The sequence below is a fragment of the Trypanosoma conorhini genome (assembly GCF_003719485.1).
Source record: "Trypanosoma conorhini strain 025E chromosome Unknown Tco_14.4_contig_00085, whole genome shotgun sequence".
Lineage (NCBI taxonomy): Eukaryota > Euglenozoa > Kinetoplastea > Trypanosomatida > Trypanosomatidae > Trypanosoma > Trypanosoma conorhini.
Genome location: NW_021704173.1, coordinates 226 through 15,652, shown reverse-complemented (window position 1 = coordinate 15,652; position 15,427 = coordinate 226). Strand labels below are relative to the sequence as shown.

General features: G+C 57.7%; 8 protein-coding genes across 8 annotated transcripts, besides 9 other annotated features; all 8 read right to left on the bottom strand.

Moving 5' to 3' along the window:
• Positions 1 to 116: 116 nt before the first annotated feature.
• Tco025E_02231 (uncharacterized protein) lies at positions 117 to 926 on the bottom strand (the record flags this gene model as incomplete). Its single annotated transcript, XM_029369160.1, has 1 exon — positions 117 to 926. The coding sequence occupies one exon, from the start codon at positions 924 to 926 to the stop codon at positions 117 to 119; it is 810 nt and encodes a 269-aa protein (XP_029230709.1).
• A 299-nt stretch (positions 927 to 1,225) lies between these two features.
• Positions 1,226 to 1,256: a microsatellite.
• Positions 1,257 to 1,323: 67 nt separating this feature from the next.
• Positions 1,324 to 1,896, bottom strand: Tco025E_02230 (uncharacterized protein; the record flags this gene model as incomplete). Its single annotated transcript, XM_029369159.1, has 1 exon — positions 1,324 to 1,896. One exon carries the CDS (start codon positions 1,894 to 1,896, stop codon positions 1,324 to 1,326), a length of 573 nt encoding a protein of 190 aa, XP_029230708.1.
• Positions 1,897 to 2,027: 131 nt separating this feature from the next.
• Positions 2,028 to 2,069: a microsatellite.
• A 248-nt stretch (positions 2,070 to 2,317) lies between these two features.
• Tco025E_02229 (putative nuclear cap binding complex subunit CBP30) lies at positions 2,318 to 3,142 on the bottom strand (the record flags this gene model as incomplete). The annotated part of the gene is made up of 1 exon (XM_029369158.1): positions 2,318 to 3,142. One exon carries the CDS (start codon positions 3,140 to 3,142, stop codon positions 2,318 to 2,320), a length of 825 nt encoding a protein of 274 aa, XP_029230707.1.
• A 364-nt stretch (positions 3,143 to 3,506) lies between these two features.
• On the bottom strand, positions 3,507 to 4,271 carry Tco025E_02228 (uncharacterized protein; the record flags this gene model as incomplete). The annotated part of the gene is made up of 1 exon (XM_029369157.1): positions 3,507 to 4,271. One exon carries the CDS (start codon positions 4,269 to 4,271, stop codon positions 3,507 to 3,509), a length of 765 nt encoding a protein of 254 aa, XP_029230706.1.
• A 540-nt stretch (positions 4,272 to 4,811) lies between these two features.
• Positions 4,812 to 6,986, bottom strand: Tco025E_02227 (uncharacterized protein; the record flags this gene model as incomplete). The annotated part of the gene is made up of 1 exon (XM_029369156.1): positions 4,812 to 6,986. One exon carries the CDS (start codon positions 6,984 to 6,986, stop codon positions 4,812 to 4,814), a length of 2,175 nt encoding a protein of 724 aa, XP_029230705.1.
• A 169-nt stretch (positions 6,987 to 7,155) lies between these two features.
• Positions 7,156 to 7,186: a microsatellite.
• A 21-nt stretch (positions 7,187 to 7,207) lies between these two features.
• Positions 7,208 to 7,248: a microsatellite.
• Positions 7,249 to 8,052: 804 nt separating this feature from the next.
• Positions 8,053 to 8,080: a microsatellite.
• Positions 8,081 to 8,313: 233 nt separating this feature from the next.
• Positions 8,314 to 9,333, bottom strand: Tco025E_02226 (nucleosome assembly protein; the record flags this gene model as incomplete). The annotated part of the gene is made up of 1 exon (XM_029369155.1): positions 8,314 to 9,333. One exon carries the CDS (start codon positions 9,331 to 9,333, stop codon positions 8,314 to 8,316), a length of 1,020 nt encoding a protein of 339 aa, XP_029230704.1.
• Positions 9,334 to 9,603: 270 nt separating this feature from the next.
• Positions 9,604 to 9,638: a microsatellite.
• A 393-nt stretch (positions 9,639 to 10,031) lies between these two features.
• Tco025E_02225 (uncharacterized protein) lies at positions 10,032 to 12,131 on the bottom strand (the record flags this gene model as incomplete). The annotated part of the gene is made up of 1 exon (XM_029369154.1): positions 10,032 to 12,131. One exon carries the CDS (start codon positions 12,129 to 12,131, stop codon positions 10,032 to 10,034), a length of 2,100 nt encoding a protein of 699 aa, XP_029230703.1.
• An 87-nt stretch (positions 12,132 to 12,218) lies between these two features.
• Positions 12,219 to 12,289: a microsatellite.
• A 114-nt stretch (positions 12,290 to 12,403) lies between these two features.
• Positions 12,404 to 12,446: a microsatellite.
• Positions 12,447 to 12,549: 103 nt separating this feature from the next.
• Positions 12,550 to 15,183, bottom strand: Tco025E_02224 (uncharacterized protein; the record flags this gene model as incomplete). The annotated part of the gene is made up of 1 exon (XM_029369153.1): positions 12,550 to 15,183. The coding sequence occupies one exon, from the start codon at positions 15,181 to 15,183 to the stop codon at positions 12,550 to 12,552; it is 2,634 nt and encodes an 877-aa protein (XP_029230702.1).
• A 159-nt stretch (positions 15,184 to 15,342) lies between these two features.
• Positions 15,343 to 15,366: a microsatellite.
• Positions 15,367 to 15,427: the final 61 nt, after the last annotated feature.

Sequence of the window (15,427 nt, the reverse complement as noted above, 5' to 3'; positions counted from 1 at the left end):
CTGGGTTTCTGTAAAACATCCCCCTTGTCGTTCTTCCGTGTCGTAGTCAGCGCCCACTCCTCCAAGTGGTGAAGCTCGGCGTCACTGCGGGTCCTCGCCTCCGCTGTGGCAGCCACTCACGGCTCCAAATTGTACCGCTTTGCCTCATTCTCGTCCAACTGTCGCAGATCAGCATCTATGATCTTCATCTCCCGCACGGCGTCCCCGATGGCGTCCGTCAGCTCCTTCTCTTGTATTCGCCGCTCCATCGCCTTGAGTGGGTCACGCCTGTGAAAAGACGGTCTAATTTCTGCCCCAGACGCAATGTACGCATTTGAAGTGTCCTTCGATTCGCTAGCTTTGTCGGGCACCGCGGAATCGTGCAACTGCTGTTGCACCCTTCGGAGCTCCGCACGCAGAGCTTCGACCTGCCGTTGTAGCGTACCAAAGCGATCCTTGAGTCGGAAACGTTGATCGATCAGAGCGTACCGCACCCGATTTGCCCCGGTGAACTCCGACGGCTTGGCCGGCTGCTCTCCAAATTGAAATATCTGCCCGAGGCGCTCCTTTTCCGCCAAGGTGACCGGGGGCCGCGGGTACACCGGCGGCGATGGCGGACGGCGCGCCCGCACCTCCCGCAGGATGTGCTCCTCCCTCTTCTTGCGAGGAAGCGCCTCGAGGCGTCTCTTGGCGACCTCCTCCTCCGTCATGCGCTGACGCAAACCCACGCGGGGGCGATTAATCATCGCCTTCGACTTCGGCACAGGCTTTGGATGAAACATCGCCGCCTCCGCCGCCTCTCGTTCTAACCTCATCTTTTGCAGCCTTGCGAGGAGCTCCGGGTCGAGCGTACTTTCCTTCGTCGGCCTCGCGTAGCAGCGGTAAATGGCGTCGCCGGCGGCAGTGCCACGGCCAAAGACATACGCGGCGTCCTGTAACCGACTCATCACCGTCTTCCTCCAAGTTTGTGACTCTGCGTGTGCGTGTGTGCGGGTCCCGCGCGAGAGCCGAGGAATTTAGAAACGGAGGGGGCAGCAGGCGCTCTTTCTATCCTTGCCAGCACGCGCAACGCGCCACACGTCCAGGCAACAGAAGGAGGAAAAGAAGCCGGAAGCAAAAAAAAAAAAGTTCCACTGAAGCTCAAGGAAAAAGTCAACTTCACTTAAGGAGACTCTGAGAAAAAGAGCGCTGCTCGCCCCTCTTCCAGGGACGGAAGCGAGAAGCCGATGGCAGCCTCAAGAACGTGCAACAACAACAACAAGAAAAAAAAACAAGAAAATAAATAAGAAACAGGCACGCCCACACGCAAACCACCGCCACTACCCACTTGTTACCGCCGCGGTTTCAATAATGTTGCAGGTCCAAGACGTATTCAAGCCTTTTTGCCGCCTTCTGTGTCATGCAACGCGACCACATTTTGTGAATCATGAAGGAGAACCACACGCGTCGGCCGAAAATGGAGCCAATAATAAAGAGCATCACAGAGTAGGCAGGGTACATGATGGCGAGGTATATAAAACGATAGAGCCACGGGCCGTTTACCCATCCACTATCTTCTGGGAGTCCCAGAAATCCGTCCTTTACAAGAGTGCGAATAAGAGGCCGCACAAACATTACTGCCGCACTCCCTGTGATAGAAAAGATGATGCAGATGAGGACTTGCTCCTTCAATGGAAGCTTAAAGAGACTCCCCTTCATTGGAACTCCCTTAACATAGACAACCTCCTTGTGCGTGCGCCAATCCTTTCGTTGGGGCCCAGTTGACGTAGAGGCGGGTTTGAACTTACCAGCCGCCTTCTCGCCAGCCTGGGAGCCTGCAGCACCCTCCGCCGATTGAGAGGTGCACTTGCGGACGGCATTCCTCCAGGCCCCGCGTACGCCGTTCGCAGTGCAGCAAGTTGTCAGGCGGCGATGCATCTTCGAAACCAAAAACACCTTCTAAATAAAAAGGATCTCTTCCAGCGCCTCGTGTCCACGCGTCAGCAGCGTTGCACGGCCCTATCCCGGGGCAACAAAGTCGAAATCCCCGCCTCCCTCCTCCGTTAGAGAACCAACCAACCAACCAACCAAACAAATAAAAAACAGAAAAAGAGTAATGTCTTTAATTCCCCAGGTGGTTCTCACCGCCTTTGTTGCCCGCTACTTTACTTCGCCTCAACCTTCTCTTTCTGGCAGTGGCAAGAAGAAAGGGACGAAAAATGCGCAAAATCAGAGGCGGTGGGAAGGTCAACGCCAACTGAGTAACAGTGACAAGAAGCAAACTCATGAAAGCAAAGATGACAACAATAAGGAAGAGATCGTTCCACCGCATTTCCATGCCCACGCCAAGAGTGTGTGGTTAGCTAAGGTTCAGTATCTCCCCGGCCAGGCGCAAGGCGTCGTCTAGCATGTCGCCTGTATTAGACTCCGAGCCCACTGCCGCATCGGTTGCGTGCATGCGCGACTCTAGCCTGGCCCGCTTTGCATGCCTGCCACTGTCCTCCCCTTCGGCATCTTCGACGTAGCTCGAGTCAGGCATGGCAGTGCCAGCAGCCGCACGGTGTTTGGCCCCTTGCTCGCTACGACTGTTGGCGCGGCTCTTCCACAAACTCTGCAGCTCCTCCAGCGCCGCCCGCTCCTCCTCTGGCAGATCGAGCGGTGAAATGTAGTGTTTCTGATCAGCCTCGAGCTCTGTTTTTTCTTCCTCGGAGATAAAAACCTGCGGCACAACGCCAGAGGAGAGCACACCGTCGTGGTCAGGATACACAAAACGCTGCTCACCGCTAAGTTTGTGGCGAGACACAATCACGATGCCCTTCACAGACGCAGGCGGCGACCCATCGCCGTCGGCTCCCTCGCCGTGAGCAGCTGCCCTCTGCTGGGGCACCCGCGCTTGCGGCGCTTGACGCTTCACCGCCGCGGCCGACGGTGGCGCCCGCAGCGGAGGTAGAATTGGCCCCTCACCCTCCCGCTCCGCCTCGATGTCGCCGACGAACTGCGTCAGCCCCTCTGCCCTCGCGTAGCTTCGAAACGCCGCCCGCCAAACTCCAACGGTGTGCGGCAGCACAACACAGTCCTCGCGTCGGCGTGCGTGGCGCAGCTCGGAAAGAGAGACCTTCTCCCCGGGCGAGTACGAAATCGCGGCCGGGGTGTTAAGGTGCACGAATCCACTTCCACGCGGCATCTTCGTCTCTGCTGTGCCCGGCGACAACTCTTGTTCCTCCTCCCAGCTTCTTGCTGCGCAAAGAAGCTAACACACTTAAAGCAGCGACTCCTATCACCTCCCCACTCCGCCGCTGCCGCCCTTCTGCTAACAGTAAAGACACAGAATAAAATAAAACAAGCAAAAAAACAAGACAAAGAAGAAAAAAAGGCAATTTATAATGTCAGGTCAAGGTTTAAAAATTTTTAGTCAAGAGTTTCTGTTCGGATGCAGATTTCTTCTTCTTCTCACTTTTACCCATTTGCTCTCAGCAAAGTGCAAAACTTCTTTTGAAGTCCCCCACCCTTCGTCGCCTGAGGCTAGTCAAAACGCAGGCGTCACGCAATCAATCAGAATCGTACAGAGTGCTGTCCGTACACGGTATCGTGGTGGGTGCCGCGGCATCTGGAGTGTCCAGCCACTCCGGTTGGTGGCCGTCGGTCTGCATTTTTGCCTTTATCGCCGCAGCCGGGACACGCAATGCCAAGAGCTGAAAATACCCTTGCAAGCGAGGATGCGTGCACATTGTGTAGCCGCCCAAAAGAGGCATCGGCGGCGGTGGCGGCGGTGGGGATGCAACTCCTGCCGGGGGTTGGACTGGCAACGCAGGTGGCGGCATGAAAGGGAAAGCGGGCGGAGGCCGCACCGGCGCGGCAGCTGTGCCATTTGCACGGGATGGAAGAAGTTCTCCAGGCGGGGGCGGGGGGCCGTTGCGTTGCCGCGGCGGCGGCGGCGGTGGACGGTGATGGCTACCAGACGACGACAAAAGACCCGGCATGGGTGGCGGAGCCGAAATATCCGCTATGGCTAAGGAGTGGGAGCCGCCGGCCCCAAGCGCCGCCGTGTGGGGGAAGGCGGCTGCCGATGCCGACGGCGGCGCCGCATGCGTTTCGTCAAGGTCATCGTCGACACTGTCGAGTTTGTTTTCTAGCAGCAGTGTGAGAACCTCCAAGCGTTGCAGCGAGCGCGAAGCCTCAAAGAGTTGACTGTCGCACCGGGCCGCAAATCGGTTCAAAAACTGCGTTGTTGATATGATAAACTTATTCACTGCGTCTGCGGTCCGCATGAACTCGTGCTCCCGTTGCACCTCTGCCAGTGCGCGAGACGTCATTGGACAAAACACACAGCGCCGATAAAATTGCGTCCAGCGCCCGCCACACACGCCAGGGGGTGTAAACTCGACAGACGGAGGAGGTATGAAGAGACAAGTCACGCGTTGTCACACACACACACCCCACCCCTAAAAAAAACACGCAATGTCTTTTTTTCTTCGTCCTTTTTCTTTCCCCCCCCCCACCGGATGAAAGTTGTCCGCCCAGCGGAGTGCTACTCACTCCTCCCCCAACACTACTCCCGGCGCCCAGTTCCTCTTCTTGTACTCCGTCCGTGTGTGCGTGGGTGGTTTCGTTTAAAGAAAGAAGAATACAAACAACCAGAGTGAGGCGAGGAGGAAAAAGGAAAGCAGGGGCATCCGTAAGACAGAGCAACGGAAAAAGGGACACACAACAATGCATCGTTGACAAGCATGGGGATGAATGGGAACGACTCGTTTCCCGCCTTCCCCGGCGTTATGCGCGCCGTAAGGATAGTACACGGGTAAGTAGGAGAGAAACCTAACGTATCTATAAACGCCCTAGCGAGCGGGAGAAGCTCACTGCAGCTCATGCAGCACCAGACCCTCAACGTACGTGTCAAGGATGCCGCCAACTTCCTGAAGCACCTCTTGGAACGCATCTTCGGCGAGTGCTTCGGTGAGTCGCTGCGCAAACACTTGCTCCGTCACGTGGGAAGTATTCCACTGTTTCTCTGTGTAGCGAACGTACTCGAGGTTCTCCTTTTGAAACGAGCGCAGACGCTCCACAATGGCACGTGGAATTTCACCGCGACGACGGTGGCGACGCCCACGTCCGCGTTTTGCAGCAGCTCCGGAAGGTGTTCTATTGGGTTCATCAATTACCACGCGGCGGCCATCGCGCCTGGTAGATTCCGTCGGGCGCAAGAATCGTTCACCTTCGTCCTCCTCATGTCCCTCTCTTCCCTCCCCGCTAACCCCATATCTCTGCCGCTCACGCTGCTCGATAACCTCAAGTTCGCGATCCATCGCACCCACTTGGCGCTGGAGGCGGCTTACCAGCAACAACTCGTCCTCCTCATCGCTAATGTCCTCCAGCGCGTCGTGGGCTTGCTGAACTATGCGGGCAGACTCATCGGCGGTGGGAGCCGCACGTGGCGCTGCAGGTTTTCCCTTTATCCTCGAAGCCGATCCGCCCACACCGTCACCCCCCACCTCGGTAGAAGCCCCATGCAGACCCTTTTCCTTCTTGCGAGTGGGCGTTGCAGCTTCGGAGGGGAGGCTTTCTTTGTCCTTCATAATTCCATCCAACACAGCTCGATGGTCTTGTAGCATACGCTCTACAGCAGAAGCAAGTTCCGCAATCGCCTCGTCGGAAAGAGCTCGTTGCATTGCCAATATTGGTGTCTGCCCAGTTTGAGTTTCTAACTCACCTCTTCTGACACCACGTCGCGCTGAAGAAGATTGCAGAAGAGACTGCGACGTGCCCGAGGGAAAGTGGGGGGTTTGCGCATCCCATGATGCACTTTGTGTGGAAGCGTGTGGTGGTTGTTGCGGATCCACTGCTCCAGCTGAAGGCGAGGGAATATGCCCAGGTGCGTGTGCCACACCTCTGCCCATCAACAGTGCAGAGGCGTGACGTATCACCTCCATCGGAACCCGGGGCACGTCCGCCGCCGCCTTTGGTTTTGCTTTTGGCGCTAAATGTCCCCGATATCGCGTGGCAGAGCTCTGCGTTGTGCGCGGGGTCGCAATTTCCGTGAGTGGGTTCAGCGAGGTATCTGTCTGTTGCTGCGGTTGCTGCCGCCGTTGCTGTTGCTGTTGCTGTTGCTGATGCTGCTGTTGCTGCTGCTCCACTGGAGATGTTGCCTCAAGCTGGCGCCGCGTCCTCTCACCCCCGCCAACGTTGGCGGCGCCTTCTGCCTCTGCCGTCGGGAAGTTTCCTTCTGTCCCAGGCGGAATCGACCTCCGGCGGGCGACGGGAGACGCGTCACGGAAGCCCGGCTCCCTGGCGGGTTGCTCGAACGCCTGCTGCGGCGTCGACAGCGGCAGAGACCGGACGTCGCTGGCAAACCGCACCTTGGGCGACCCCCCGCCCAACGCCCACCGGTCGTCGCTCGAGTCAATCACTACATCGTCGTCATCGTCGTTGTTGTTGTCGTTGTCGTTGTCGTTGTCGCTGGGCCCGTGACGCCCCCTGGCGCCCTTCCGTTGGCGCAGCTCACCCGCGGCAGCGGCCGCCGCCCCGTCGTACCTCCCGCTGCGATGCGGCGAGGGAGACTTTGTGCGCGTGTACACAAGCCCCTCATCCTGCCGACCGCGCGGAGGTTTGCGCAGCTGAAAGTCAAGTGCGTCACGATGCGTTTGCGGCTGCGACAGCCGATTGACAAACTGCAACTCCTTTTCACGCGTCTGAAACCGACGTCGTTGTCGGGAAACCGTTTCAGGAGCGGCACTCGCGTCCTGCGCATGCCCGCGCTGGGGCGGCAACGAACCACGGCGCGTGGGTCGCTCGATCGATGCCGGACTCGTCACACCCGCCGCAGCTGCACGCATAGTTGGAATCGTCTCCAGTGCACCCTTGTACGAGAGAGCCTCCAGACCGATTGTCTGCACCATCTCCGCTACGTCCGCCGCGGCCACGCGCTGGACAAGGTCTAAAAACTTGAAACGGTTAAGAAGAATGGCGTGCTCCGTGGCCGGTAGGGCGCAGAGGCGCGCAGACAATGTCTGATCCTCCCTGTCCAATGACATTGCTCTTCCCTGCACCGCAGATACCGGCCGAGGTGATGCTGGCGTTTCCCTGGGCGCAGAGAGAGGGAGGGGGAGGGGGAAAAGGCCAGTCTCCCCACTATTCGATAAAGCCCCCCGGGAAAGGAAGGGGAGGACTATTTACGCCAATAGAACACGTAGGTGTTGCAAGCACACCCACCCACCCACACACACACATACACCAATAGAGCAAAAGGAGCGAAAGAGAGAGAGAGAAAGAGAGAGAGAGAGAGAGAGAGAGAGATAGATAGGCCTGACAGACGAAACAAAGGCAAGGAAAACCGGCATGTGCAAGAGGAGGCCCGCCAAGCAGCGATCGCTGCTATGGCTGTTGAAGAAGGTAAAACGGGTCGTTGATATTAAGTAATATATATGTATATGCGTATATGCGCGCGTAGGCTCCGTTTGTAGCTGGGGCCACGATTGGCGCCGGAGACACCCTGAGCAGGCAGAACAAGAAGAGCTCACCAGAAACACAGAATACTATCAAGTCCCGTGCGCCACAACGAAAACATCATGGAGGAACAAAAATAAAAAGGAATTAAAATGGAACACAGTAGCACTAACGATTCGTGGGGCTCATTACTTTCTCATGTTATATCCGTGACCTTTCCTTTACTGTTGATGTTTCGAATGTCTCGCTCCCCTTTTAATTCCGCTTATCCAATCCCCAGTCTTGGTTGCTCTTATGTGCTGCTTCCTCACCCTGCGGTTTCACGCAAACACATTTCCCGTCTGGCAGGTCTGCGTGTGTGCGTGCACGCCTGGGCCTGCCGAGGGAGTTTCTGATTGCTGCCGTCGTTCCTTCAGTTATCAAAGAAGCGTGCGCGTACGCATGTCCTGCGTAAGCCTGCGTTAATTTAAATTTATCCTTGTCGTTTCACTTACTTTGGCTCCTCTTACCTTCCTGCGCTTTTCAAGTACTCACTTGTTTCTTCTTTTTTTTTTACTCTCTCATGGCTCACCCTTTCCTCCTTTGTGAGCTCTTCTGTGGCTTTCACCCAGTTATATATATATATGTATTTTCGCGGGTGCGGCTGGCATTGATTTGTTGTTGTTGTTTTGTTGTTTTTTTTAATTTAGCGTACTCGGTGCGGGTGGGGCCCCGCCGATTCCTCCGCGCCTTTTCCACCCACACACACATACACCCCACGCCGCCTCTGCTTGGGCCGGCGGTGTCCGTTGCCCAGCAGCTGGTCCGTTGCGGGGCGGTCTCGTTCCCGCGGCGCCCCACGCTCGCAAACGCAGGCACGTGCCAGGAGTAAGTCGCGGAGCTGTAAATAGTAGCAATAAAACGACGGGGAGAGCGTCACTGCTGCTTGCACTCCTGCCCTGCGCCGGCCGGTTTCCTGCCGCCGCGGCCCCCACGCCCCTTCGGGCCACCCCTGGGCGGCTCCGGCTCCTCCTCCTCCTCTTCTTCCTCCTCCTCCTCCTCGCTGCCGTCGCTGTCCGTGTCTAGGTCGCTGCTGCCGTCAGGGGCCTCACCTGTGTAGAAGTTCACGGCGCATGGAACAATGCGGGTGTGCAAAACGTGCAGCAGCTGTTCAACCTGCTCGTCCATGCTTTCGTCGTCTTCCTCTTCCCCGTCAGTGCTCGAGGGCTCCTTAAAGATGTTGAAAAAGGAGTCCCGTGGGGCAGTGATGGACTTCGCCGTGGCGCCCTTGCCGCGTTTGCCGCCCACCTTCTTACGGATGGTTTCTACCGTCACGTCCTTGCCCGGCTTCCACGTGGGCGCGGAGCGGATAATCTTCACGCCGTCCTCCTTGTGCATGACGCCCAGCATAAGCGTCTCCTCCTTGAAGAACTCGTTGGGCCCAAAAACGAAGACGACGGCAAAGCTGCCATACGCGCCCTCCAAGACACCCGAGCGCACGTCCTTCAGCTGCTTGAGCACCGGCTCATCGTATTCCTCAATCAGGGAATCAGAGACCACGTGGTTCTGCAGCACACGAAGCCAGAATCCAGGGAGACCCGCGACGGTCTTGCCGTCCTCCGCCTTCGCGACCGTGATGTCAACCTTGCCCTCGTGCTCGCTAGGAAACCCCTTTGCGACCTCCTCATCGGTGGGTTCGCGGACGCCGGAAACGATCTCCTCGCGGCGCTCGTAAAAAGGAAGGAACACCTTGTCGTAAGTGCGGCGCAGTGCCGTCTCCTTGTCCTCGAAGCCCTTGCGCAGCTTCTCGTACTCCTCGTGGTAGTGCATGAGAACCTTCGCACGCTGCTGAAGGCGCTGAGGAAGCTTGCTCATAAACTCCGCGGAGTAGTTGGGGTTGAAGTACTTCTGAAACGCACTGGGCGTCTCGTCATCGCTGTCGTGGTCGTGTGCCATGTGCGCCCGCGCCGGCATTTTCGCTTCGTGAGAAAATCCACTTACGTTTTACACTTTACGCGTTTAGAATTGCGTGGGAGGCCCGCTCGCGTTGGGGTGGAGGGGGTGCGGCGGAAAACCAGCAAGAACAAAAGTAAGATAATGAAAAAAAAAGGAAAGACATCAATGCGTCAATGGTGGAGGGTCATGGGCGCGTCGAAGGAGCCAGCGGAGCGGGAGCAAAAATCCACAGGCGCACACACACACACGCAAGTACGCGTCGCGAAGGAAAACAAAACAACAACAACAACAACAACAACAACAACGGTGACTAATGAAGGAATAGCGGATGATAGAAAGACACAGACGGTAGCGAACGAACGCCATCATGGATGGCGGCACGACTCTTGATCCGGTGAAGTGTCAGTCCACATTTTAAACGTCATTTTCAGTTACAAACAAATTACTCTTCATTTTTGGTTTCTTTTACGTGCGCATGTTTCATTCTTCGTTCTTTTTTTTTTAAGGAGCGGGAAGCCTCCATAAGACCCAAGAGCGCGTCCATGGGCGTTTCTCGGGTTCGGTCTGTCATTGGCCCCTCCTCGCACCTTGATTTTTTTTTTCCTTCTCTGGCCTCCTCTACTACTCCCCTCACTCAATTATTCTTCCAGTTTTGTTTTCGCCGCCGCCGCTTCTTCCCCGCGCGTGTGCGTGAGGCACTACTCCTCCCCCTCCGCCACGTCGTCGTCGGCGATGTGCTCCTCGGGGGCCTCCCCCACGATGTGATCCCTCGCGTGCGCCCGCATCCTGCGGCGCTCCACCGCCGCCTGCTCCGCGGCCGCGCGGAAGATGTCTTCCTTCGGACGAAACGGCGTGTCGCGGGTGCGGAGGTCGACAACAGGGACCTCCGTGTAGCCAAACTCCTCGGCCACCTTTGCCAGCTCCACACGCCGCTCGTTGTAGACCTCTGCGGGACCTATGAGGGAGTAAAGTAGCATGGTCGCCCGGTAGGCGGCGTAGGCGGCGTTTTGCACGGAAAACTGCTTCCTGTGCAGTGAACGCATCTTCTGCAGCGACAGTAAAAAGCGGGTGGCGGACGGAAGCTGAGACAACGGCTCAAACGTGACGTTTAGTCGCTTTGCAGGACGCTGGAGGAAGTTCAGGGCGGCCGGCAGTTCATTTCGGCGCAGAAACACCAACACGCTTTCATACATTGCCTTGGTGGGAAGCGACGGCTGCGGAGCGGTCGCGGCATCTGCCCCTTTAGACGCCTTCCGATCTCTGCTTGGCGGTGGCGTGCGTGAGCGACGCCGCTTCGTCGGCTCCACAGCCGCAAAATTGTAGGCGGCCGGCGTCAACACATCACTGACAAACTGGGCAAAGTTCACGATGTCTACCATGACGTCGTATTGGACAAAAATGGTCCCCCGCTGCGGTACAAGTCCAAAGGCGGAAAGAAGCACCACGCGATTCTTCTTGTCTTTGGTGGATGCAGCGGCGTGAGCAGCCTCCGAGATGATCTTGTCAAACTGGGCACAGAGGCGCCCTCGATCCTCCTCCGTGTCTTGCACAGAGGCATACGTGCTGGGCCCCTCACAGTCTGTGAGCAGCAGCACCGAGGTGGGCAGCTCTCCTAGCGCATACAGCACGTCATGCAAGAATTGGCAGGCCTCCTTCGTGGCGAAGTGCACAACAATCCCTTGCCCCGCGCGAAGACTCATCAAAAGTGTGTAGAGCGTCTGAAAACGATGGGCGCCTTCCACCACGGCGTAGTGTACCGTCACGGGGCGCCGCAAGGCGGCAACAGGGTCGGCGCAGCCCGCCTCGCACCCCGTCTTCGCGCCATCGCTGGCACTGATCTCCCTCTCGCCTGCGTCCGCGCCGCCCACGACGGTCTCGGTGGCGGTGGCACTACGCTGCGCCGCCCCCTCCGCCGCGGGCACGGCGGTGGTTAACACGTCGGCCACGGCGGCAAAGAGGGAGTCGCGCGAGGGGGCAATGACGGCCGCCACGGAGACGTGCCCCAGGCAGCCCCAACGCTGTCGGCACAGCCTCTCGTAGAACTCCCTTCTCGCGTCGTCCGTCATGTCCCGCAGCGGCGCGGGGGTCTTGGAAGAAGACTTGAGCCAAATAACGTAGGCGCCAACAAACTTCCAAATCGCACTCCTCGCATCCACCGTGAGAAACGCCTGCAAAGACGCAACCACCAGCGCCGTACGCTCTGACAGCGTCTTCGCCGCCGTTTTGTCCTCCTTTTCAAAGAGCGGAAACGTCGGAAAGCGGGAGCCGTCCAACACCAGCGCATGGGCGATCTTGTACGCCTTCTTCATGTGCGCCGACAGCACCGCCGCATCCGCATCGGTTTCCACGAGAACAAGCAGAGAGGCACCGTGCAGCGTGGGCCCACTCCACAGCGCACGCCTCTGCAGTGCCGCGAGCGCCATCACGGCGAAGGCGCCGACGTCTCCCTCCAGCTCAACACGCTTTATGGTGAACGCCTCATGCGCCTCAGTTTCGCCGCTCTGGCAACCTGCGCTGCTGAGGTCCTGAATGGCACGAAGTTGTCTCTGGCGCAGGCGGCGGGGGGCCTTCGGGCAGTGTTCCCGCAGGAACTCAACCACCTCGGCGCTGAGCGGCACGTCAGCCGGTGATGCGTCGGTGGACGCCGTCGCCGTGGCCAAAGTACGGCTCCATTTTTCTTTGCGTTGCAGCAAAGCGGGCGCCACATCCTCCACGCGTCTTCGCTTCAGGCCCGCCGCTGCACCGTCGCGCGTCGCGTACTGCAGCAAACGCCGCTGGCCACGCGTCAAGGAAGGCATTGAAGTTGAGTTAAAATGCGCTTGCCGGCTGCTGCCCAATCCCTCTCCTTTGGGCCCACGTAGCCGAAGCGCAGGCGAAATGGCAGCAAAATGAAAAAAAAAGGCACAACAAGAACAAAAAAGGAATAACACAAAACAACAAAAAAAAATAAAAAAAAGAGACGTCGTTGAAGGAAGACGACGCCGCGTGCGCTCCTGCGGCGGTTTGTATTTCCCTCGATGTTATGCGTGTATGTCTGGGTAGTGTACACAAACAATGCACGGAAATGTGCAAAAGAGAAAGGAAAAAAGAAGAAAAAGAAAAAGAGTGAGAAACAATTCATAGGCGGAGAACGCCTCGTCGTCGTTCCTTCCCCCCCCCCCCGCCAACGACAGACACACCACCGAAGTACAACGAGACGGTAGGGTTTCAGCAGTCTCAGAGAACCGGCATCGGCTTGCCCTTCTCGACGGCGGCGGCGATGTCCTTCACCTCCTTGTCGGCAAGCAGCGCCGCAAGAATAATGTCGAGAACCGCATCCCCCGCCGCCAGAGCGACGACGTCCAAGCAGCTGAGCCCCTGCGTACTCACCACCGACACCGGGGCGCCATGGTCCAACAACAGTATCGCGCACGACAAGACAAGGTTCAGTAGTGCGCTTTTACCCTCAGAGGTGACGTCGTCGTCGGAACTCTCCAGCAGCACGAGCAGGCCAAAAAGCACATGAAGCAACGAGCAGCCCTCCTCATCCACGGTGCACGAGGCCGCGAGGTCCTCCTGCAGCAGTTCCCGCAGCGCGGGCAGGTTGAGCTTGCTCACCAGGTACATCGCCTCAGTGAGCGACGAGGGCAGCGGCGTAACATTTAATGATCCTTCTCCTCCTCCTCCTCCTCCTCTTCCTCCTCCTCCCCAAGTTTGGGTACGCGCCGCACCCGGGCAGGGCGAGGTTGGGGAAAGATTTAAAAGTCGGTCCAAGTGCACATGCATCGCCTCGGGTAAAATTGTGTAGGCCGGAGAACGTGCCCCCACCGCGCCTGGGGGTCTAACCTCAGGCGGTGGCAGAATGCTGGAGACGTACACGCGCCGTGCCAGCAACGCATTTGCCTCCCGCACGTATCCACGGCGAAACAACAAACACGCCAACAGACGGTACTCCCGCAGTGAGGCAAGTAAGTCATAACAGTCTTCCAGGCGAATCGATGAACCGCACGCCACAACGCGATACGCCGCTCGATGATCCTGCGCCTCAAGGGCAAGTACCAGCAGGGCGTACTCCATCGCCCGCGCGCAGACGTCCGAGGACTGCCTTAACCGGGAGCGAAAGTACAAGATAACCTCATCCTTAAATAACTCCCATGCGTGTTCCAGAAAAGCCGTTGCGGTGACGGCCCCCCATTCCGTGACCTGGCGGTAGATGACCTCCCGCTCCGCGTCTCCGCCGCTTGGCACAAGCGGAAAGGTCTCAAATGTCTCAAGCCACGCATGATGCAGCTCTCCAGCATATGTGTTGTAGGGACAAGGTCCCTCCCATTGAGCCCAGTAGCCGCCATCCGCGTCATCGCTAACCTCCTGGGCGACTTCGCCATGCCCCTCAAGGATATCTCTCTTTTCCTTTTCAGGTGCTACCTTCGCGGCCTGCGCATCACGTGTGCCCGCAACACCGCTTGTCGGGGCGGTTATATTTTCCGTCTTTGAAGCCGCAACAGCATTCTCTGCCTTCAGCGGACGCGTTGCCAGCAGTGCTCGCAGTTCAGGGCTGTACTCGTCGGGGCCAGGCGGGATGCACTCCAGCAGCGAGAGCAGCAGGTCTCTTGGATCAATGTGGTCGTTGAAGTGCAGCATCGCCTCCTTCGGGCGGCAGTGGTGCAGGTAGGCGTACCCCGCCATGATGTGTAGCTCCAGCTCAATCCCCTGCAGGTCCAGGCTGCCTCTTGCCCGTTGGCTGCCTAATAAGTGAAAGGCCTCCTCCACCTTGAAGTGTTCCACCAGATTTGCCAGTTGTTGGCGCAAGGAGTGGAGGCTGGCCATCCAAATCTTTGTCTTGCTGGCCGCGTAGAGGAAATCGCCGCGCCCCAGCTGGGAGCTGAAGAGGCACCCAGGCAACATCAACCGCCCGGACATGTCATCGTCGTAGAGCGAGAAGACATCGCAGTAGTGCTCTGTGAACACGAAAAGAAACGGGTGACGAACAACAAAAGAAAGGGGCTCGTCCTTCAGCTGAATCGTCCGCCCAAGAACTCTTCCCGACGGCATGGAGCGCATTGACACGGAGAAGATGGAGTGGTTGTAACGCATAAACACCTCGCCGTCGCCGGCTGCCAGCAGCGGCTGCTTTCCACCGCCGAGAGGAAGTACACCGCATGAGCTCCCGTCTGAGAGAGAAAGAAGGCTGTACTCCCGCCGCATCCCAACACAGGCGATACTGCCGTAAGTGACCAGGGCCTGAACGGGCTCCGGAAGTACAAGCTCCTGTGCGAGAATGGCCCGCGCGCCTTCAGCCTGGGATGCGTCGAACTCAAATACGCTGAGCCCCTTGCCATTCAACTCGGATGCGCATATCACATGCAGACCCGCACGCTGGGGACTGTTTTGCTGCGAGTCCGAAACAAAGAAGGTTCCAACATGTTCCGCGATAGTTTGAAGGTGCGAAAAAGTAACCGAGTTGAGCACCACAAGGCGATGCTCATACAATACGAAGAGAAGCGTATGTGTACGACTATGCTGAATCCGCTCAATTTTCCTTTTCATCGTGGATAGCAGAGTGAAGCGCACGAGCGTGGTGTTGATCATCTCGGAGGCCTCCGCAGAGGCTGACAGAGGCGCGGAGGCCACATCGGGCGGTGCCAGGGCACCCGCACGGCTGTTGCCGGCCGCATTATCGCTGCCGGCGCAACGCGATTGTGGGGCCTGCCGTGCCGCCTCGAAGGACGACGCGCCCGCCACGACGAGCTTCAGGAGGAGGCCGCGGTCGGTGCCAGCAAAGATGGTGCCGCCGTGGGTGTCGAAGGCCGAGATTTTGCCGTACTCGGGCGGCACCTCATACAGCCGTACCAGGCACCGCACCGCCAGCATCAAGGCGCTAACGCACGCAACGGGACACACAAAGAAAAAAAGTTTTTCTTTGTTATCTTTAAAGGGAGAGGGAGGGGGTAAAGTGAAACGAAGGACCACACAAAATAAAAAATTCAAAAAGGTAAAAGGTAAAGAGACAAAAATAACAACACAAATACAATATATATATATATATATATATATGCAGAACACCACGGGCAGGCAAAGGCAATAAAGAAGGGAGAAGGTCATTCTCCTACACGTA